Source organism: Oncorhynchus mykiss, chromosome 30 (assembly GCF_057628025.1).
Source record: "Oncorhynchus mykiss isolate SJ-2025 chromosome 30, ASM5762802v1, whole genome shotgun sequence".
Classification (NCBI taxonomy): domain Eukaryota; kingdom Metazoa; phylum Chordata; class Actinopteri; order Salmoniformes; family Salmonidae; genus Oncorhynchus; species Oncorhynchus mykiss.
In genome coordinates this window covers 16,629,398-16,654,377 of record NC_143051.1, presented here as the reverse complement: position 1 = coordinate 16,654,377, position 24,980 = coordinate 16,629,398, and the positions used below count along the sequence as shown (strand labels likewise).

Here is a 24,980-nt window from a genome sequence, read left to right as displayed (position 1 = left end):
TAAAGTACCTGTATTCAAAAAGCATCTCAGAGTAGGAGTGCTGATCTAGGATCAGTTTTGCCATTTTAGATCACATTCCATAAGAGTACATGGACAGGGAGGACCTGATCCTAGATTGATGTTTGATACAGATCTAGGACCAGTTCCCCTCTGTCCATATAATCTTATTCAAGCAAAACTGATCCTAGATCAGAATAGAGACTATTGGTCAAAATTATCTCTATAATCTACCTGTGGCCTGGCCAATTCCCTCTGCAGAAATGTGATTATTTATCAGTGTGCGGTCTTACCAGTGGTGTCCAGGCCAGGGTAGTCTGGGCAGTTCTGTGTGGCGTAGGTCCCCACCGGAGTCTCGTCCCAACATAACAAGCCATCCCACATACGACTACAGAACACACCTGCGTCATGGAGGATTACTTTTTAATATTTTTAGCTAACTGTTCATTAATAACACTTCAAACTACCTCCATATTGCTGAAACATGTGTTAACGATTCATGTCTAACCCTATTATTTACAGTACCAGTCAAAAGTTTGGACACACCTACTCATTCAAGAGTTTTTCTTTATTTTTTACTATTTTCTACATTGTAGAATAACAGTAAAGACATCAAAACTACGAAATAACACCTATGGAATCATGTTAAAGAAGTGTTAAACAAATCAAAATACATTTTATATTTCATATTCTTCAAAGTAGCCACCCTTTGCCTGAATGACAGCTTTACACACTCTTGGCATTCTATCAACCAGCTTCACCTGGAATGCTTTTCCAACAGTCTTGAAGGAGTTCCCACATATGCTGAGAACTTGTTGACTGCTTTTCCTTCATTCTGCAGTCCAACTCATCCCAAACCATCTCAATTGGGATGAAATCGGGTGGTTGTGGAGGCCAGGTCATCTGATGCAGCATTCCATCACTCTCCTTCTTGGTCAAATAGCCCTTACACAGCCTGGAGGTATGTTTAGGGTCATTGTCCTGTTGAAAAATGACAGTCCCACTAAGCGCAAACCAGATGGGATGGCGTATCGCTGCAGAATGCTGTGGTAGCCATGCTGGTTAAGTGTGCCTTGAATTCTAAATAAATCACTGACAGTGTCACCAGCAAAGCACCCCCACACCATCACACCTCCTCCTCCATGATTCACGGTGGGAAACGCACATGCAGAGATCATCTGTTCACCGACTCTGTGTCTCACAAAGACACGGCGGTTGGAACCAAAAATGTTCAATTTGGACTCATCAGACCAAAGGACAGATTTCCACCAGTCTAATGTCCATTGCTTGTGTTTCTTGGCCCAAGCAAGTCTCTTCTTATTAGTGTCCTTTAGTAGTGGTTTCTTTGCAGCAATTTGAACACGAAGGCCTGATTCACACAGTCTCCTCTGAACAGTTGATGTTGAGATGTGTCTGTTACTTGAACTCTGTGAAGCATTTATTTGGCCTGCAATTTCTGAGGCTGTTAATTAACTCTAATGAACTTATCCTCTGCAGCAGAGGTAGCTCTGGGTCTTCTTTTGCTGTGGCAGTCCTCATGAGAGCAAGTTTCATCATAGCGCTTGATAGTTTTTTTGACTGCACTTGAAGAAACTTTCAAAGTTCTTGACATTCTCCATATTGACTGACCTTCATGTCTTAAAGTAATGATGAACAGGACATTTCAAGAACTTTGAAAGTTTCCTAAAGTGCAGTCGCAAAAACCATCAAGCGCTATGATGAAACTTGCTCTCATGAGGACCCCACCGTCGTTTCTCTTTGCTTATTACAGCTGTTCTTGCCATAATATGGACTTGGTCTTTTACCAAATAGGGCTATTTTCTGTATACCATCCCTACCTTGTCACAACACAACTGATTGGCTCAAATGCATTAATTATGAAGGAAAGAATTCCACAAATCAACTTTTAACAAGGCACACCTGTTAATTGAAATACATTCCAGGTGACTACATCATGAAGCTGGTTGAGATAATACCAAGAGTGTGCAAGCTGTCATCAATGCAAAGGGTGGCTACTTTGAAGAATCTAAAATATATTTTGATTTAACACTTTTTTGGTTACTACATGATTCCATATGTGTTATTTCATAGTTTTGATGTCTTCATTATTATTCTACAATGTGAACATTTTTAGAAATAAAGAAAAACCCTTGAATGAGTCGCCGTGTCCAAACTTTTGACTGGTACTGTCCATTTGAGACATTTAGCAGATGCTCGGTGCCTTTAGCACTTTCCATAAAAGCAGAGATGCTCCAACCATTTAGCTATGGTAGTTTTATAGGCCTTTATCACTGCATTTAAGTCATTTATAGGCCTATATCACAGCATTTAAGTATTTTATAGGCATATATCACAGCATTTAAGTATTTTATAAGCATATATCACAGCATTTAATTATTTTATAGGCATTTATCACTCCATTTAAATATTTTATAAGCATATATCACAGCATTTAATTATTTTATAGGCATTTATCACGGCATTTAAGTATTTTATAGCCATATATCACTGCATTTAAGAATGTCATAGGCTTATATCACTGCATTTAAGTATTTCATAGGCATTTATCACTGAATTTAAGTATTTTACAGTCATATATCACTGCATTAAAGTATTTTATAGGCATATAACACAGCAAACAAGTTTTCAAGATATGTAACTTTCAAAATACAGAAATGATCTACATATGGCACATTTTACATCATATGATGCTGTGTTTTATATTATATAATGCAAAATGTATCATACAAGATTATTTCTGTATTTTGAAAGTTATATACTATCTTGAAAACTTGATTGGTGACAAGCAAAACATTTTGGGACTATATCAACAATGGACTAATGAAACAAATACCAAAAGATAGTACCAGCATTTCTATTACCTATAGCATCAAGGGAGCACTGATTACACATCCATCCACTAAGATTTACTTAAGCAAATAAGGTCATAGCATCAACACTAGTGCTTTCTCAAAGAGCTCCATTAATCAGATTAACTCCCAGTAAGTAGTGTGATTAGATTAAAGGGGCAATCTGGGATTGGTACATCCATTTTTGTACTTTTAAATGAGTGATTTGTGCTTCACCTGTGATGTTGTGCTGCTGGTCTCGGCTGAACAGTTCAAGACATTTGTATTGACCCTCGGTCATGGTCTGCCTCTCGTCCTCTATTATGGCCAGGACAGGCCTGAGAGATGTGTCTGGGCCAGCAGGCTCAGAGCTGGACTCCCCGGCAACAGTTCCGCTCTGCAAAGACACAGCAACAACTTCATCTTACCACAATAGAGCTATTTAACATCTAAGTGACTGGATAGTGATGTATGTGTATGTTGCACCTAGTCTGTGCTGCCCTGAAACAAATTGCCCTGCGCTGAATCAATTTGTATTGTGTTGTGACAATATTGGCATGCTTGTTCTTCAGCAGTCAATGTGTAATGATCTAGAATGAGTCCTAGAATGAGTTGTTCTCTTTCTATGGTATACTATTGGAATTGTGAGAGCGATTTATTGACAGTATAGTCCCACATGAACTTGGTTAGAGGCAGGTAGCCTATTGGATAGAGGCAGGTAGCCTAGTGGTTAGCGCGTTGGACTAGTAACTGAAAGGTTGCAAGATTAAATCCCTGTGCTGACAAGGTAAAACTCTGTTGTTCTGCCCCTGAACAAGGTAGTTAACCCACTGTTCCTAGACTGTCATTGAAAATAAGAATTTGTTCTTAACTGACTTGCCTAGTTAAATAAAGGAAAAATTTGTATTTTTTTAAATTCATGCTTATAGCAATAGAATAATAGAATATCATTCTGAGTGTCCCAATGCTGTACTTGAAACGTGCGTTGACATGGTTATAGATGACTAGCATACAAGAACCTACAAATTCTCTATCGATAGTTTTGTCAAACCGTGGTTGACTCATTCATGTATTCCTCCACACAGTAAAATGCATTTGCTTTGATGATGTGCTTTGGCAAAGTGGGTGGGGTTATATCCTTCCTGTTTGGCCCTGTCCGGGGGTGTCCTCGGAGTGGGCCACAGTGTCTCCTGACCCCTCCTGTCTCAGCCTCCAGTATTTATGCTGCAGTAGTTTATGTGTCGGGGGGCTAGGGTCAGTTTGTTATATCTGGAGTACTTCTCCTGTCCTATTCGGTGTCCTGTGTGAATCTAAGTGTGCGTTCTCTAATTCTCTCCTTCTCTCTTTCTCTTTCTCGGAGGACCTGAGCCCTAGGACCATGCCCCAGGACTACCTGACATGATGACTCCTTGCTGTCCCCAGTCCACCTGGCTGTGCTGCTGCTCCAGTTTCAACTGTTCTGCCTTATTATTATTCGACCATGCTGATCATTTATGAACATTTGAACATCTTGGCCATGTTCTGTTATAATCTCCACCCGGCACAGCCAGAAGAGGACTGGCCATCCCACATATGCTCTCTCTAATTCTCTCTTTCTTTCTCTCTCTCGGAGGACCTGAGCCCTAGGACCATGCCCCAGGAATACCTGACATGATGACTCCTTGCTGTCCCCAGTCCACCTGACTGTGCTGCTGCTCCAGTTTCAACTATTCTGCCTTATTATTATTCGACCATGCTGGTCATTTATGAACATTTGAACATCTTGACCATGTTTTGTTATAATCTCCACCCGGCACAGCCAGAAGAGGACTGGCCACCCCACATAGCCTGGTTCCTCTCTAGGTTTCTTCCTAGGTTTTGGCCTTTCTAGGGAGTTTTTCCTAGCCACCGTGCTTCTTCACCTGCATTGCTTGCTGTTTGGGGTTTTAGGCTGGGTTTCTGTACAGCACTTTGAGATATCAGCTGATGTACGAAGGGCTATATAAAATAAATTTGATTGATTGATTTGAGAACTCACAAAATAATTAAGAAAAAGGGATAGATTTTTTATATGTAGAGGACAAGAGCGTCTCTCTGATCCTGTCTGTTCTCCTATTGTGTGGTTTGGAAAAAAAATCTTTAAAAAACCATGGGAGCTCGTCTCGTCTCCAACGCTGATGTAGATAACACTTCGCTGCACAAAGACGAGAAGGAAATCAAGATTCAAATAGCATCTGTGTCCAATGCGTCGTCGTGAGTGTGACTTATCTCTCCTAATATTTCTACAGAGAATTAAGCCACTCAAGCGTTGGGGCTTGTCATTTCTCTCTCTCGCTCTCTCTCTCTTATTCTCTTGTTCTCTTTCCGCTTCCACACTTTAATTAATTATACATAAATATTAACACAATAGCTTGGAGAGATTTGCTCGCAAACACCTCCCACACGCCCTAACCTCCACCCTCCTTTCTCTCTTTTTTAATTACTTTCATCTCTTCCCGTTGAACTTTTGGAGAGTCCTTTTCCTTCTCCAGGGAATAGTACATCAGTTACCTGACAATTCAAAGCATACTGAGCTACGGACACAAACATAAAAGGAAGGGGAGATTCTTTTTTTCGTCTGAGAGAGTTTTCGGAATATTGACGATGTCCCATGTAGCAGTTTAGCAGCCGTACATATGATGTCACTCCAAACGTTGAAGTAAATGACGTCATACATACGACCACCAGGCCACCACCAATGTCAGCTTTAAAGGTCCAGACAGTGAGTAAACCTCACCTGTACACAAATGTCCTTCCTCTATCCTTTCCTCCACGCATCTTGCTGAAATAATAGTTACTTCAGAAGCTTAGAGTAAAGCTTCACTGGACACAAAGACAAGTGCATGAACATCAGCCAGATTAAAGAGATCAGCATGAATTCGATTTACCTTTTACACTCAGCCAGGCAGACAAATGTAATTTAATTACATGGTATAAACACTTATAAGCAGCCAACTTATCATCAGGTGAACATTTCATTTCACATCGACACTGATGAATAGAAGACCAAATGGACAAAGGTATTATTATCAGTACAAAGGTATTATTATCAGTACAAAGGTATTATCATCAGTACAAAGGTATTATTATCAGTACAAAGGTATTATTATCAGTACAAAGGTATTATTATCAGTACAAAGGTATTATTATCAGTACAAAGGTATTATCATCAGTACAAAGGTATTCTTATCAGTACAAATGTATTATTATCAGTACAAAGGTATTATCATCAGTACAAAGGTATTATTATCAGTACAAAGGTATTATCATCAGTACAAAGGTATTATCATCAGTACAAAGGTATTATTATCAGTACAAAGGTATTATTATCAGTACAAAGGTATTATCATCAGTACAAAGGTATTATCATCAGTACAAAGGTATTATCATCAGGACAAAGGTATTATTATGAGCCAAAAACCTGTTGATGTAGCGAGAAAGCAGTTCAACAATACAAGTAAGTGTCCCGACAAACATGTTAAATAAAATGTCTAGAATCCATTTTGGTGACAAAGAAAACTCATTTCTACATGCTTTACCTGGGCAAGCTCTACATGCTTTATCTACTTTACCTCTACATGTTTTACCTGGGCAAGCTCTACATGCTTTACCTACTTTACCTCTACATGCTTTACCTACTTTAACTCTACATGCTTTACCAACTTTACCTCTACATGCTTTATCTACTTTACCTCTACATGCTTTAGCTACTTTACCTCTACATGCTTTACCTACTTTACCTCTACATGCTTTAGCTACTTTACCTCTACATGCTTTACCTACTTTACCTCTACATGCTTACATGCTTTACCTACTTTACCTCTACATGCTTTACCTACTTTACCTCTACATGCTTTACCTACTTTACCTCTACATGCTTTACCTACTTTACCTCTACATGCTTTAGCTACTTTACCTCTACATGCTTTACCTACTTTACCTCTACATGTTTTACCTACTTTACCTCTACATGCTTTACCTACTTTACATGCTTTACCTAATTTTACCTCTACATGCTTTACCTACTTTACCTCTACATGCTTTACCTACTTTACATATACATGCTTACATGCTTTACCTACTTTACCTCTACATGCTTTACCTACTTTACCTCAACATGCTTTACCTACTTTACCACTACATGCTTTACCTACTTTACCTCTACATGCTTTATCTACTTTACCTCTACATGCTTTACCTACTTTACCTCTACATGCTTTACCTACTTTACCTCTACATGCTTTACCTACTTTACCTCTACATGCTTTATCTACTTTACCTCTACATGCTTTACCTACTTTACCTCTACATGCTTTACCTACTTTACCTCTACATGCTTTACCTACTTTACCACTACATGCTTTAGCTACTTTACCTCTACATGCTTTACCTACTTTACCTCTACATGCTTTAGCTACTTTACCTCTACATGCTTTACCTACTTTACCTCTACATATTTTACATACTTTACCTCTACATGCTTTAGCTACTTTACCTCTACATGCTTTACCTACTTTACCTCTACATGTTTACCTACTTTACCTCCACATGCTTTACCTACTTTACATATACATGCTTTACCTACTTTACCTCTACATGTTTACCTACTTTACCTCTACATGTTTTACCTAGTTTACCTCTACATGCTTTACCTACTTTACCTCTACATGCTTTACCTACTTTACCTCTACATGCTTTACCTACTTTAACTCGACATGCTTTACCTACTTTACCTCTACATGCTTTAGCTACTTTACCTCTACATGCCTAACCTACTTTACCTCTACATGCTTTAGCTACTTTAGCTCTACATGCTTTACCTACTTTACCTCTACATGCTTTACCTACTTTACATATACATGCTTACATGCTTTACCTACTTTACCTCTACATGCTTTACCTACTTTACCTCTACATGCTTTACCTACTTTACCTCTACATGCTTTACCTACTTTACATATACATGCTTACATGCTTTACCTACTTTACCTCTACATGCTTTATCTACTTTACCTCTACATGCTTTAGCTACTATACCTCTACATGCTTTACCTACTTTACCTCTACATGCTTTAGCTACTTTACCTCTACATGCTTTAGCTACTTTACCTCTACATGCTTTACCTCCTTTACCTCTACATGCTTTACCTCCTTTACCTCTACATGCTTTAGCTACTTTACCTCTACATGCTTTACCTAATTTTACCTCTACATGCTTTACCTACTTTACCTCTACATGCTTTACCTACTTTACATATACATGCTTACATGCTTTACCTACTTTACCTCTACATGCTCTACCTACTTTACCTCTACATGCTTTACCTACTTTACATATACATGCTTACATGCTTTACCTACTTTACCTCTACATGCTTTACCTACTTTACCTCTACATGCTTTAGCTACTTTACCTCTACATGCTTTACCTACTTTACCTCTACATGCTTTATCTACTTTACCTCTACATGCTTTATCTACTTTACCTCTACATGCTTTACCTGGGCAAGCTCTACATGCTTTACCTACTTTACCTCTACATGCTTTACCTACTTTACCTCTACATGCTTTAGCTACTATACCTCTACATGCTTTACCTAATTTTACCTCTACATGCTTTACCTACTTTACCTCTACATGCTTTACCTACTTTACATATACATGCTTACATGCTTTACCTGCTTTACCTCTACATGCTTTACCTACTTTACCTCTACATGCTTTACCTACTTTACCTCTACATGCTTTACCTACTTTACATATACATGCTTACATGCTTTACCTACTTTACCTCTACATGCTTTACCTACTTTACCTCTACATGCTTTAGCTACTTTACCTCTACATGCTTTACCTACTTTACCTCTACATGCTTTATCTACTTTACCTCTACATGCTTTATCTACTTTACCTCTACATGCTTTATCTACTTTACCTCTACATGCTTTACCTGGGCAAGCTCTACATGCTTTACCTACTTTACCTCTACATGCTTTACCTACTTTACCTCTACATGCTTTACCTACTTTACCTCTACATGCTTTACCTACTTTACCTCTACATGCTTTACCTACTTTACCTCTACATGCTTTAGCTACTTTACCTCTACATGCTTTACATACTTTACCTCTACATGCTTTACCTACTTTACCTCTACATGCTTTGCCTACTTTACCTCTACATGTTTTATCTACTTTACCTCTACATGCTTTACCTACTTTACCTCTACATGTTTAACTACTTTACCTCTACATGCTTTATCTACTTTGCCTCTACATGCTTTACCTACTTTACCTCTACATGCTTTACCTACTTTACATATAACTATAATATAACTCTACATGCTTTAGCTACTTTACCTCTACATGCTTTACCTACTTTACCTCTACATGCTTTAGCTACTTTACCTCTACATGCTTTACCTACTTTACCTCTACATGCTTTACCTACTTTACATATACATGCTTACATGCTTTACCTACTTTACCTCTACATGCTTAACGTACTTTACCTCTACATGCTTTAGCTACTTTAACTCTACATGCTTTAACTACTTTACCTCTACATGCTTTACCTACTTTACATATACATGCTTACATGCTTTACCTACTTTACCTCTACATGCTTTACCTACTTTACCTCTACATGTTTTACCTACTTTACCTCTACATGCTTTACCTACTTTACCTCTACATGCTTTAGCTACGTTACCTCTACATGCTTTAGCTACTTTACCTCTACATGCTTTACCTGGGCTGTTTACAAACAAAACCAAAGCGTGCGCAACTTTGGGGCAAGACAGATGAGGTTGGCTTACAATAAAAGGTTATTGACAACATCTAAACCATATTTCCTCTCCAAATCTTAATTGAAAACATCAATAAAGTTACCCAATATGCACTGTTGTTTCTTAAATACATTGTTACAGTTGTTGGTTAGCCAGCTGGTCCAAAATTGGAAGGTATTGTGTTTTTTCTTTGATTTACATTGGCCATTTTGTCGGTTTTACTATCTAATCTCTTCCATATTGCCAAATCTCCTCATCTGCTTGCATGCTCGTCCCCTATTAAGGTGTTTTGGTACTTCCATTATGCACTATGCTTTTCTGCACGCTTACTGTTCCACAGGTCAATATAGTCTACCTGTCTAAAGGTCTATCCTGCCCTCTATCCACCATTCATAGTGACAATAGTGGTAGGTGGATCGTTTGTCCAGATCTGCAATCGGCTAACTAGCAATCATACCACAGATTAAATCATTCACATCTGCACAGATTTTCAATATAAATCCACAAGATAGAAGAGTAGCTGATAGGCAGGGGAGAGGCCAGTGTGTCATTGCGCTTGGATTTATTTATCTGTATGTACGATTTTTACTGCTCTAAGGATATAATTATTGTTGATAACCTTATTTACTATTATGTAGTGATTTCTTGTTCACTCTTTATGAGGTGCGCACTGCACAGAACACCATAAGCATTATCACTGAATTATCACAGTGACTTATTGTAATATTTGTTTATGTGTCAATTAATCCCGTGAGGGATCGGTTGCCAATCAATCAATCAATCAATCAATCAAATGTATTTATAAAGCTCTTTTTACATCAGCCGATGTCACAAAGTGCTATACAGAAACCCAGTCTAAAACCCCAAACAGCAAGCAATGCAGATGTAGAAGCACGGCGATTTGACACTAAATAAAATAGGCTACCTGTAGGCTACCTGTAGGATACCTGTAGGATACCTGTAGGATACCTGTAGGATACCTGTAGGCTACCTGCGCACATTCATCCACTCCACTCTAATATAATTCCAGCATCCAAACTGCGCCACAACCTTTTGATTAATGGAAAGAGACAAAATGCCCCAAAAATCTGTTACAAAACATCAAAGAGTTTAATGACATTCAGAGATTGCCAAACCAAGCCTTTGATACTGAGTAGGAAGGGATGTATTTTCAGCTTGTCGAGAATGAACATTCTCTACTTGATTGTGGTGTTGCAAAAACAAACATGACGATAAGCGCTCAATGTCGGTAATCGTTATGCAGTTATTCATTGCTTATTGGATGTGTGTGGTGCATTTGCACAGAAACCAGTTAGTGGAAAATTTGTTGCATATATATTTTTTATAATTATAAATATAACATCAAGATTTAAAAAATCTGATTTCCCCCTAGTTGATTATTGTTTGTAGCTGGCTTTGATCGTAGTGTAATGAGACAGGCAGGGAAACTGAGCCCCCTCCCTTAGTATAGTCGTGCATATGTAAAAACACCTCAAAACAAGACATGGTATTACAAACTGTAATTACACAAATGTTCTAACAAATTACCATTATACATAATACCCTTTGCATCTCATGAATAATAAATGAGGCTGATATCTGCTGCCTTGAGTTTCATGATCATAAAGTAACAAAAGGCAAAGACAGTGGCAGGTTTTTATAACTGGTTTACCATGCCAGCTGACCATTGGGTTTAGGTAAAGTATGATGAGGGTTGGCAAACAAGTGGGGATGCATCCAGCAAGCATGCTCGCTCACTCACTCACTCACTCACTCACTCACTCACTCACTCACTCACACACAGACACACACACACACACACACACACACACACACACACACACACACACACACACACACACACACACACACACACACACACACACAGAGAGAGACACAGAGACACAGAGACACAGATACACACCAGCCAACCAACCTCTGCCATTCATATAAAGTATCTGCAGAGCGTCATGGCTGAAAGATCTTCTGGCTTTTAGGTCATCCATGCCTCTAGTTGCCAAACTGAACCAATTAGTGATTAACGGATTAGTGAACTACATCAAATTCATCTCTCTGATTTTCTCTATGCGTTGAAAACCAGCACAGCAAAAAGTATTGCAGTTCATCTACTACTTTGAGACAATGCATGGTATTTTATCAAGTTAAAACACATTTACAGAACAAATCCTGTACAATTTGGTAAAAAATTACAGTAATATATAAATTGCATTACAGTAATAAACACAGCAAAAAGTAATCTAACAACAAGTATTTACAGTACCAGTCAAGTTTGGACACACCTACTCATTCCAGAGTTTTAATTTATTTTTACTATTTTCTACATTGTAGAATAATAGTGAATACGTCAAACCTATGAAATAACACCTATGGAATCATGTAGTAACCAAAAAAGTGTAAAACAAATCAAAATATATTTTAATTTTTAGATTCTTCAAAGTAGCCACCCTTTGCATTGATGACAACTTTGCACACTCTTGGTGTGCAACTTTGCACTCTTGATGACAACTTTGCACACTTAGCTTCATGAGGTAGTCACCTGGAATGCATATCAATTAACAGGTGTGCCTTGTTGATTTGTGGAATTTCTTCCCTTATTATTGCGTTTGAGCCAATCAGTTGTGTTGTGACAAGGTAGGGGTGGTATACAGAAGACAGCCCTATTTGGTAAAAGACCAAGTCCATATTATGGCAAGAACAGCTCAAATAACCAAAGAGAAATGACAGTTCATCATTACTATCTTGTCACAACACAACTGATTGGCTCAAACGCAATAATAAGGGTTCCAACCGCCGTGTCTTTGTGAGACACAGAGTAGGGGAACAGATGATCTTCGCGATGATCGCGATGATCTTCAAGGCACACTTAACCAGCATGGCTATCACAGCCTTCTGCAGCGATACGCCATCCCATCTGGTTTGCGCTTAGTGGGACTGTCATTTGTTTTTCAACAGGACAATGACCCAAAACATACCTCCAGGCTGTGTAAGGGCTATTTGACCAAGAAGGAGAGTGATGAAGTGCTGCATCAAATGACCTGGCCTCCACAATCACCCAACCTCAACCCAATTGAGATGGTTTGTATGAGTTGGACCGCAGAGTGAAGGAAAAGCGGCCAACAAGTTCTCAGCATATGTGGGAACTCCTTTAAGACTGTTGGAAAAGCATTCCAGGTGAAGCTGGTTGAGAGAATGCCAAGAATGTCTTCACTATTATTCTACAATGTAGAAAATAGTAAAAATAAAGAAAAACCCTTGAATGAGTAGATGTGTCCTTACTTTTGTTAATGAGAAGCTGAAGATGTACTCACCACCATGAAAGATATCAAAAGCCAGTAGGAGCTTTTTAACCCCATACTGTCTGGTCCCAGCCAAGTCTGTGGAGACAGAGAAGAGAAGGGAAGAAAAACATTCTAGCGGAAAATTGGATTAACAAACAGAACCAGGTTGTTGTCCTGAATCACGATTAGGCAGCCTTGAGGGTTGAGAACAGCACAACGTTCTTTACTCTTGAATACTAATATACTGCAACAGTGGTTCCCATATTGACTGTTCTGGGGATATTCAAGTTTTTCTGTCCCGGGTTGTGGTGTGAGTGTGTGTGTGTGTGTGTGTGTGTGTGTGTGTGTGTGTGTGTGTGTGTGTGTGTGTGTGTGTGTGTGTGTGTGTGTGTGTGTGTGTGTGTGTGTGTGTGTGTGTGTCTGCGCGCATGTGTGTTTGAATTCATGTATGTGACTGACAAAAAAAAGTTAATGATCGTTCAAAAAGAGATGGAGAGAGAGAGGAGGAAAACTGGAGAGTGAGAGAGGAGGAAAACTGGAAAGAGAGAGAGAGAGGAGGAAAACTGGAGAGAGAGAGAGAGGAGGAAAACTGGAGAGAGAGAGAGGAGGAAAACTGGAGCGAGAGAGAGAGGAGGAAAACTGGAGAGAGAGAGAGAGAGGAGGAAAACTGGAGAGAGAGGAGGAAAACTGGAGAGAGAGAGAGAGAGAGGAGGAAAACTGGAGCGAGAGAGAGAGAGGAGGAAAACTGGAGAGAGAGAGATGAGGAAAACTGGAGAGAGAGAGAGAGAGGAGGAAAACTGGAGAGAGAGAGAGGAGGAAAACTGGAGAGAGAGAGAGGAGGAAAACTGGAGCGAGAGAGAGAGAGGAGGAAAACTGGAGAGAGAGAGAGGAGGAAAACTGGAGCGAGAGAGAGAGAGGAGGAAAACTGGAGAGAGAGAGAGGAGGAAAACTGGAGAGAGAGAGAGGAGGAAAACTGGAGAGAGAGAGAGAGGAGGAAAACTACAGTGTGAGAGAGAGGAGGAAAACTGGAGAGAGAGAGAGAGGAGGAAAACTGGAGAGAGAGAGAGAGAGGAAAACTGGAGAGAGAGAGAGAGAGAGAGGATAAAAACTGGAGAGAGAGAGAGAGAGGAGGAAAACTGGAGAGAGAGAGAGAGGAGAAAAACTGGAGAGAGAGAGAGAGAGGAGGAAAACTGGAGAGAGAGAGAGAGAGGAGGAAAACTGGAGCGAGAGAGAGAGAGGAGGAAAACTGGAGAGAGAGAGAGGAGGAAAACTGGAGAGAGAGAGAGAGAGGAGGAAAACTGGAGCATGAGAGAGAGAGGAGGAAAACTGGAGAGAGAGAGAGGAGGAAAACTGGAGCGAGAGAGAGAGAGGAGGAAAACTGGAGAGAGAGAGAGGAGGAAAACTGGAGCGAGAGAGAGAGAGGAGGAAAACTGGAGAGAGAGAGAGGAGGAAAACTGGAGAGAGAGAGAGATAGGAGGAAAACTGGAGAGAGAGGAGGAAAACTACAGTGTAAGAGAGAGGAGGAAAACTACAGTGTGAGAGAGAGGAGGAAAGGATGAAAACTACAGTGTGAGAGAGAGGAGGAAAACTACAGTGTGAGAGAGAGGAGGAAAACTACAGTGTGAGAGAGAGGAGGAAAGGATGAAAACTACAGTGTGAGAGAGAGGAGGAAAACTACAGTGTGAGAGAGAGGAGGAAAGGATGAAAACTACAGTGTGAGAGAGAGGAGGAAAGGATGAAAACTACAGTGTGAGAGAGAGGAGGAAAACTAGAGTGTGAGAGAAAGGAGGAAAGGATGAAAACTACAGTGTGAGAGAGAGGAGGAAAACTACAGTGTGAGATAGAGGAGGAAAACTACAGTGTGAGAGAGAGGAGGAAAGGATGAAAACTACAGTGTGAGAGAGAGGAGGAAAACTACAGTGTGTGAGAGATGAGGAAAACTACAGTGTGAGAGAGAGGAGGGAAACTACAGTGTGTGAGAGATGAGGAAAACTGGAGAGAGAGGAGGAAAACTACAGTGTGAGAGAGAGGAGGAAAACTACAGTGTGAGAGAGAGGAGGGAAATGGAGAGAGAGGAGGAAAACTACAGTGTGAGAGAGAGGAGGAAAACTACAGTGTGTGAGAGAGGAGGAAAACTACAGTGTGTGAGAGATGAGGAAAACTGGAGAGAGAGGAGGAAAACTACAGTGTGCGAGAGAGGAGGAAAACTACAGTGTGAGATAGAGGAGGAAAACTACAGTGTGAGAGAGAGGAGGGAAATGGAGAGAGAGGAGGAAAACTAGAGTGTGTGAGAGGTGAGGAAAACTGGAGAGAGAGGAGGAAAACTACAGTGTGAGAGAGAGGAGGAAAACTACAGTGTGAGAGAGAGGAGGAAAACTACAGTGTGAGAGAGAGGAGGAAAACTAGAGTGTGTGAGAGGTGAGGAAAACTGGAGAGAGAGGAGGAAAACTACAGTGTGAGAGAGAGGAGGAAAACTACAGTGTGAGAGAGAGGAGGAAAACTACAGTGTGAGAGAGAGGAGGAAAGGATGAAAACTACAGTGTGAGAGAGAGGAGGAAAACTACAGTGTGTGAGAGAGGAGGAAAACTACAGTGTGAGAGAGAGGAGGAAAACTACAGTGTGAGAGAGAGGAGGAAAACTACAGTGTGAGAGAGAGGAGGAAAACTGGAGAGAGAGGAGGAAAACTACAGTGTGAGAGAGAGGAGGAAAACTACAGTGTGAGAGAGAGGAGGAAAACTACAGTGTGAGAGAGAGGAGGAAAGGATGAAAACTACAGTGTGAGAGAGAGGAGGAAAACTACAGTGTGAGAGAGAGGAGGAAAACTACAGTGTGTGAGAGAGGAGGAAAACTACAGTGTGAGAGAGAGGAGGGAAATGGAGAGAGAGGAGGAAAACTACACTTGTGAGAGAGAGGAGGAAAACTACAGTGTGAGAGAGAGGAGGAAAACTACAGTGTGAGAGAGAGGAGGGAAATGGAGAGAGAGGAGGAAAACTACAGTGTGAGAGAGGAGGAAAACTACAGTGTGAGAGAGAGGAGGGAAATGGAGAGAGAGGAGGAAAACTACAGTGTGAGAGAGAGGGGGAAAACTACAGTGTGTGAGAGATGAGGAAAACTGGAGAGAGAGGAGGAAAACTACAGTGTGAGAGAGAGGAGGAAAACTACAGTGTGAGAGAGAGGAGGAAAATGGAGAGAGAGGAGGAAAACTACAGTGTGAGAGAGAGAGGTGGAAAACTACAGTGTGAGAGAGAGGAGGAAAACTAGAGAGAGAGGGAAAACTACAGTGTGAGAGAGAGGGGGAAACTACAGTGTGAGAGAGAGGGGGAAAACTACAGTGTGAGAGAGAGGGGGAAAACTACAGTGTGAGAGAGAGGAGGAAAACTACAGCGAGAGAGCGAGAGAGAGGGGGGAAACTACAGTGTGAGAGAGAGGAGGAAAACTACAGCGAGAGAGAGAGAGGAGGAAAACTACAGCGAGAGAGAGAGGAGGAAAACTACAGCGAGAGAGAGAGGAGGAAAACTCGAGCAATAGCAAGAGAGAGAGAATGAGATCGATCGAGGCTGACAACACAAGAGGCAGACAAAAATAGTTAATGCTAGTTAATCATTGTATTGTCAACAGTGGCGCTTCTTTCTCAGGTTGAATGGCTGGACTGCCATGCCTGGGAGTTAGATTAGAATTCCCCTCAGGTCTCTTTACATTGGCCCTGCAGATCCCCATTGTAAACCCATTACGCCAATCAGTGCACTGCTGTTAGCTTTCCACACCTCACTGGGGCTCCACAGCAGGTTCCACTGTCAGTTGATAGACATACATCAGTAAGCATGTCATTTTGACTGGCTTTGGAGGTCAGAGGGGGGCTGGGGGAATGTGTTCAGTCTTAGAGGAGAAATAACTGGAGAGGTGATTAAGCATTTCATTAATGTTGCTGTGATTAAGCATTCTAGTGTTACTTAAAAACCTATCAGTCCTATATGAACATTATTGATGTGACATAATAAGCTGTGGCTTACTGGTGGCTAAGGAGCAGTGTAGGAAAGGAAATTATATCAGTACAAGTGCATTCGCTACCGTACACCCTGAAAATACATCCTCAGAACAGGCATGGTCATCTGAACAGCTTGGAGTAGAAGTTACCTGTAGGCACATATCTATGACCAGCATAACCTCCCGGAATCAGCAAAAAAACAGTAAAACTGACCACAGATCAGTGCCTAGGTGGAACTCCCGCTGAGCACAGACAGTTAAAGCCCCTGTTCGTCTCTGCATGCCAGCTCCAGCTCCTACCCTTGCCAGATGGCTGAGGGCAGTGCCACACAGAGAACAAGGTACTTATCTGCTGCTGGCATGGCTTACCCACCCACCCGCCTGTGAAATGGTGCACAGAGAGAAATATGGGAATAGGTGGGTGTTACAGAAAAATGCCAGTGTACATTTCTGTGGCACTCAGACAAGGGAAGGAAGGAAGGAGAGAAGGGTGGGGATTGTAATGTATGTGCGAGGTCTACCTTTTTACCTTGATCCTGATCCTGTGTTACTACTGTGAGGCAGTGTCCCTCAGGCTAGCAAGTGTTGGGTCGTTGTTCCAAAGGCACAGTGTTAATGACAAACTGTTATGGGCTATCAATTCTATACAGCAACACCTCTGATACTGTTTATAAACCATACATTTATAATTCAAGACTTCAAGGGAACAGAGACAGTTGTAGCTTAAAGACCAAGTTTTTCATGTCATGGTCATTTTGGAGAAATTTATGGATATTTGAACGTGACAATGTAGTGTTGCCCGTAATCTCGGTTAATCCAGAACTAAAGTCTCACCCAATTGTTAAAATGCTAGATTAAATTGTGATTTGTCCAACGCACTGGAACTAGTGCTGCTCATGCATCCTGTTGTATCATGACAGATCTACGGAACCATTTCGGTTTACGCAATCTGTCCACATGAGATTTTGTTGCCAGAAACGAAAACTTTGGGGACACATTGACCTGTGGAGAATTTGGAGAAAAGCTGAACTTCATTTAAGGACACAGTCCACAGAGTATACCGCAGGGAACAACCAGAGGGACTAGCCTTAAAAAGTAGTGAAACTCAAACCAACAACTACATAAATCAAATGACAGCAGTGGAAGAAGATAGATCGTAAATGGGTCCGAGCCTGAGAAACTATTAAGAAACCAGTAACCACCCATCAGGACACAAGCTGTTTGAATTCACACTCAGTATTCACGCTCAGTCGAGCGTCGTTCGTTTTCTTGGATCTTTGTGTGTGTCTCAAATAGCACCCTTCTCCCTATTTAGTGCACTACCTGCCTCAGACAGCCCTCTAAGACGTGCAACACATTAGGGAGAGAACTCTATTACAGAAATGTAGTTTTAACAAGAAGTATGACAGCCTAGTCAACATCAATACTGATATCTGTTGACTAAAATTGGACATAAGTGAATTGCAAACCATTATAGTCAACAGTGATCAGGTCTTTGGACAAAGACAGAATGAGAAACACTATAGGCTTTATGGATATAATGTAATGTAATATAATAATATATAATAATATAATGGAATATTATAATATAATAATATAAAATAATAATATTATGAAGTAATATAATATAATAATATTATAATGTAATATAATGATTTAATAATATAATAATGTAATATCATATAATAATATATTAATATCATATAATAATATATTAATATAACATAATAATATTATAAAGTAATATAAAATTATAATGTAATATAATATAATTTAATATCATATCATATAATAATATAATATAATAATATGAAATAATATTATAATGTAATATAATATGATAATATAATACTGTAATATACTACTATAATGTAATAATCATAATAATATCATATCATATCATATAATAATATAATATGATAATATCATATAATAGTGCAATATAATATTATAACACAATAATCATAATAATGTAATATAATAATATCATATAATATCAATATAATATAATAATATGAATATAATAATATAATGTAATATAATAATATAATAATGATATATAATAATATCATATAATAATCATAATAATCATAATAATAACACCATATAATTTAATAATATCATATAATAATATCATATAACATAATTATAAAATGTAATATAATATGCATGTTTGGGATGCTCTGGATCTAGGTGTATGGCAGGGTGTTCCAGTTCCAGACGATTTCCAGCCACTTCACACAGAGGAGTGGGACAACATTCCTCAGGCCATAATCAACAGCCTGATCCACTCTGTGAAGGAGATGTCATGCTTCCTGAGGCAACTGGTGGTTGCACAAGATACTGACCCACTCCCCATCTTTTTTTAATGTGCATATCTGTTTTCCCAGACATGTGCAATACATAGATTAGGACCTTATGAATTAATTTAATTTACTTATTTTCTTATATGAATTGTAACTCAATCTTTTAAATTGTTGCATCTTGCATTAATATTGTTGTTCAGTTTATATCGGAATATGTGTGTTGACTAGATACACTTCCTAGGGACATCTTGAGAGTCTCTCTCTCTCTCTCTCTCTTCCCTCTCTCTCTTCTCACTCTCACTCTTTCTTTCTCTTGCGCTCTAAATCGCTCTATGTCTGTCTACCTCTCTCAATCTCTCGCTATTTCTCTCTCAACAAAATCGTTTTTCCCAGGATGAGTTTGAACAGTACTATCCACTCTGTCTTAATAAATAAATAATGTGCTTTCCGTTCTGCATGAGCCTTAATATCTTAGGCACACATTAGGTAGTTAACCCCAGCCTAGTAGGCTTTTCCCCAGACTATAGTTGATTTAACTCTCTGGGCATGTTTCTCTTCCAGCTGGGGAATTCACAGTGCTACAGTAGTTCTGCTTAACCCATTATCTCAGTAGCTCAAAAACCTCTACACAGAGATATATGGAGACCTTAAAACATCAATGGGCAATTATCTGTGCCTTTGACAAGTGTGGTATGTCAAGTTACAATACTGTGAATGGACATACAACTGAGATGCGGCTCAGTGTGTGTAATTCCCATGCAGAGGACAGAGAAAGGCACTCACTAGCTGGAGAGTCCATCTATAATAAGATGGCACTTTAGAGCAGCAGTAGCAGTAGCAGTGTACCAGGCACATCGCTGGGGAAAGGATGGTGATGTGGATCAAGTGGGCTACAAGGGTTATGTGTAGCGGGGTAGGGGCCTCTCCAGAGCCACTTAGGCTAAAGGTTTGGTTTTTAGAAATGTGAGGACTAGATTAGGAGAGAAGAACACGACAGTAAAGAGAATAAGTTGCCAAAGGTTTATATGTGAGAAAATCTGACCAGCGATCTCTCAGGAAGAAAATTACTTTATTGGCATGAGAAACATATGTTTACATAGCCAAAGCAAGTGAAATAGATGATAAACAAAAGTGAAATCAACAATTTAAAAAACATTACACGCACAAAAGTTCCAAAAGAATAAAGACATTTCTAATGTCATATTATGTTTCTATACCAGTTGTAAATGAGAACTTATTCTCAACTAGCCTACCTGATTAAATAAAGGTGAAATAAATAAATACAGTGTTGTAACAATGTGCTAAAGGAAAAATAAATAAACATGAATATGGGTTGTATTTACAATGGTGTTTTTTCTTCAATGGTTGCCCTTTTCTTGTAGCAACAGGTCACAAATCTTGCTGCTGTGATGGCACACTGTGGTATTTCCCTAATAGATATGGGAGTTTATCAAAATTGGACTTGTTTTCTTGAATTCTTTGTGTGTCTGTGTAATCTGAGGGAAGTATGTGTCTCTAATATGGTAATACATTTGGCAGAAGGTTAGGAAGTGCAGCTCAGTTTCCACCTCATTTTGTGGGCAGTGTGCACATAACCTGTCTTCTCTTGAGAGCCAGGCCTGCCTTCTCAATAGCAAGGCTATGCTCACTGAGTCTGCACATAGTCAAAGCTTTCCTTAATTTTGGGTCAGTCACAGTGGTCAGGTATTCTGTAACTGTGTATTCTCTGTTTAAGGCCAAATAACATTCTAGTTTGCTTGTTAATTCTTTCCTATGTTTCAAGTAATTACATGTAGGTCAGAAATATTCAAGTCCAAATTCAAGTCTCCAATTTAAGAGCTGAGCCCAGGAACAAGCCCTCTCAGTCAACTGGTGTTGGACCTAACCAACCAAGCTGACACTAGCACTGCTTCAAAATAAATAATTCAAATAAACAAAACCAATCCAAAAAAACCAAAACCACATTGGAAAAACAAAAACAAATCCCAAAGCCGACTAAATTGCTATCAGGTCCTAAACAGAGAATATTAATGGGCTGAGTGACCACCAATTGGCAATAGAAACCAGCAGACGTGCTGTAAGAAGACATGGCTACACAAAGATGAGCGTGTATGTGGTCACTGCACGACAGGGGAGGAAGAAACAGAGATTGGCTTTCTCCTTTCCTATGAGAAATATTCCTCACCAAGAGATTCATTATTCGCAGAAATCACTACATTTATTCCAAACGAGGGAGAGAGAGAGGGTGGGGGAGAGAGAGAGAGAGAGAGAGAGAGAGAGAGAGAGAGAGAAAGACCGAGAGAGAGAGGGGGAGAGAGAGGGGGAGCGAGAGAGAGAGAGAGAGCTACCCAGTATGGAAAGGCCACAGTGTCCATGTGCTCTGTGAAAGAGTTGACAGAGACTGATAATGGAGTGGAAATAGAGAGCGAGAGAGACAGAGAGAGAGAGAGCGATTTGAGAGCATAATCCTACCAATAGCTCTTTACGGAAGTGAGGTTTGGGGGCCACTCAATAAACTGAAGTTTAAAATGTGGGACAAGCATCCAATTGAAGCCCTACATGCAGAATTCTCTCCAAAGAATTGGTGTATTCCAAAGTGCGGGGTGGTATTGTCGTTCGTCACCTCTCCCTGGATCTGGATGTTCCAGGGTGAATCTTCCCAGCCAGTATGATCTGTTCCAGGGGGAATATTCCCAGCCAGAATGATCTGTTCCAGGATGAATATTCCCAGCCAGTATGATCTGTTCCAGGATGAATATTCCCAGCCTGTATGATCTATTCCAGGATGAAACTTCCCAGCCAGTATGATCTGTTCCAGGGGGGATCTTCCCAGCCAGTATGATTTTTTCCAGGATGAATATTCCCAGCCAGTATGATCTGTTCCAGGATGAATATTCCCAGCCAGTATGATCTGTTCCAGGATGAATATTCCCAGCCAGTATGATCTGTTCCAGGATGAATATTCCCAGCCTGTATGATCTGTTCTAGGGGGGGGATCTTCCCAGCCAGTATGATCTGTTCCAGGATGAATATTCCCAGCCAGTATGATCTGTTCCAGGATGAATATTCACAGGCAGGATGATCTGTTCCAGGGGGAATCTTCCCAGCCAGGATGATCTGTTCCAGGATGAATATTCCCAGCCAGTATGATCTGTTCCAGGGGGAATATTCCCAGCCAGTATGATCTGTTCCAGGATTAATATTCCCAGCAAGTATGATCTGTTCCAGGATTAATATTCCCAGCCAGTATGATCTGTTCCAGGGGGGGATCTTCCCAGCCAGTATGATCTGTTCCATGATGAATCTTCCCAGCCAGGATGATCTGTTCCAAGATGAATCTTCCCAGCCAGTATGATCTGTTCCAGGATGAATCTTACCAGCCAGTATGATCTGTTCCAGGATGAATCTTCCCAGCCAGTATGATCTGTTCCAGGATGAATATTCCCAGCCAGTATGATCTGCTCCAGGGGGGGGGGGGGGGATCTTCCCAGCCAGTATGATCTATTCCAGGGGGAATATTCCCAGCAGGTATGATCTGTTCCAGGATAAATATTCCCAGCCAGTATGATCTGTTCAAGGATGAATATTCCCAGCCAGTATGATCTGCTCCAGGGTGAAAATTCCCAGCCAGTATGATCTATTCCAGGATGAATCTTCCCAGCCAGTATGATCTGTTCCAGGATGAATATTCCCAGCCTGTATGATCTGTTCCAGGGGGGGGATCTTCCCAGCCAGTATGATCTGTTCCAGGATGAATATTCCCAGCCAGTATGATCTGTTCCAGGATGAATATTCACAGGCAGGATGATCTGTTCCAGGGGGAATCTTCCCAGCCAGGATGATCTGTTCCAGGATGAATATTCCCAGCCAGTATGATCTGTTCCAGGGGGAATATTCCCAGCCAGTATGATCTGTTCCAGGATTAATATTCCCAGCAAGTATGATCTGTTCCAGGATTAATATTCCCAGCCAGTATGATCTGTTCCAGGGGGGGATCTTCCCAGCCAGTATGATCTGTTCCATGATGAATCTTCCCAGCCAGGATGATCTGTTCCAAGATGAATCTTCCCAGCCAGTATGATCTGTTCCAGGATGAATCTTACCAGCCAGTATGATCTGTTCCAGGATGAATATTCCCAGCCAGTATGATCTGCTCCAGGGGGGGGGGGGGGAGGGGGGGATCTTCCCAGCCAGTATGATCTATTCCAGGGGGAATATTCCCAGCAGGTATGATCTGTTCCAGGATAAATATTCCCAGCCAGTATGATCTGTTCAAGGATGAATATTCCCAGCCAGTATGATCTGCTCCAGGGTGAAAATTCCAAGCCAGTATGATCTATTCCAGGATGAATCTTCCCAGCCAGTATGATCTGTTCCAGGATGAATATTCCCAGCCAGTATGATCTGTTCCAGGGGGGGATCTTCCCAGCCAGTATGATCTGTTCCAGGATGAATATTCCCAGCCAGTATGATCTGTTCCAGGGGGAATGTTCCCAGCCAGTATGATCTGTTCCAGGATGAATGTTCCCAGCCAGTATGATCTGTTCCAGGATGAATGTTCCCAGCCAGTATGATCTGTTCCAGGGGGAATATTCCCAGCCAGTATGATCTGTTCCAGGATGAATCTTCCCAGCAGTATGATCTGTTCCAAGATGAATATTCCCAGCCAGTATTATCTGTTCCAGGGGGGGATCTTCCCAGCCTGTATGATCTATTCCAGGATGAATATTCCCAGCCAGTATGATCTGTTCCAGGATGAATATTCCCAGCCAGTATGATCTGTTCCAGGGGGAATGTTCCCAGCCAGTATGATCTGTTCCAGGATGAATGTTCCCAGCCAGTATGATCTGTTCCAGGATGAATGTTCCCAGCCAGTATGATCTGTTCCAGGGGGAATATTCCCAGCCAGTATGATCTGTTCCAGGATGAATCTTCCCAGCAGTATGATCTGTTCCAAGATGAATATTCCCAGCCAGTATTATCTGTTCCAGGGGGGGATCTTCCCAGCCAGTATGATCTATTCCAGGATGAATATTCCCAGCCAGTATGATCTGTTCCAGGATGAATATTCCCAGCCAGTATGATCTGTTCCAGGATGAATATTCCCAGCCTGTATGATCTGTTCCAGGGGGGGATCTTCCCAGCCAGTATGATCTGTTCCATGATGAATCTTCCCAGCCAAGATTATCTATTCCAGGGGGAATCTTCCCAGCCAGGATGATCTGTTCTAGGATGAATATTCCCAGCAAGTATGATCTGTTCCAGGATGAATATTCCCAGCCAGTATGATCTGTTCCAGGATTAATATTCCCAGCAAGTATGATCTGTTCCAGGATTAACATTCCCAGCCAGTATGATCTGTTCCAGGATGAATATTCCCAGCCAGTATGATCTGTTCCAGAGGGGGATCTTCCCAGCCAGTATGATCTGTTCCAGGATGAATCTTCCCAGCCAGGATGATCTGTTCCAGGATGAATCTTCCCAGCCAGTATGATCTGTTCCAGGATGAATCTTCCCAGCCAGTATGATCTGTTCCAGGATGAATATTCCCAGCCAGTAAGATCTGTTCCAGGATGAATATTCCCAGCCAGTATGATCTGTTCCAGGATGAATATTCCCAGCCAGTATGATCTGTTCCAGGATGAATATTCACAGGCAGGATGATCTGTTCCAGGGGGAATCTTCCCAGCCAGGATGATCTGTTCCAGGATGAATATTCCCAGCCAGTATGATCTGTTCC

The 24,980-nt window shown here is 40.7% G+C and overlaps 1 protein-coding gene across 1 annotated transcript in view; it reads right to left on the bottom strand.

Moving 5' to 3' along the window:
* LOC110488021 (calcitonin gene-related peptide type 1 receptor) overlaps positions 1-24,980 on the bottom strand; it is a 113,211-nt gene that overhangs the window by 46,860 nt on the left and 41,371 nt on the right. Inside the window, exons 2-4 of the mRNA XM_036971174.2 lie at positions 12,981-13,046; positions 3,084-3,243; positions 291-398 (exon numbers count right to left, since the gene is read on the bottom strand). Coding sequence (XP_036827069.1) covers positions 291-398; positions 3,084-3,243; positions 12,981-13,025 — 313 coding nt within the window. The 5' untranslated portion in view covers positions 13,026-13,046. The remainder of the gene's footprint in view (positions 1-290; positions 399-3,083; positions 3,244-12,980; positions 13,047-24,980) is intronic.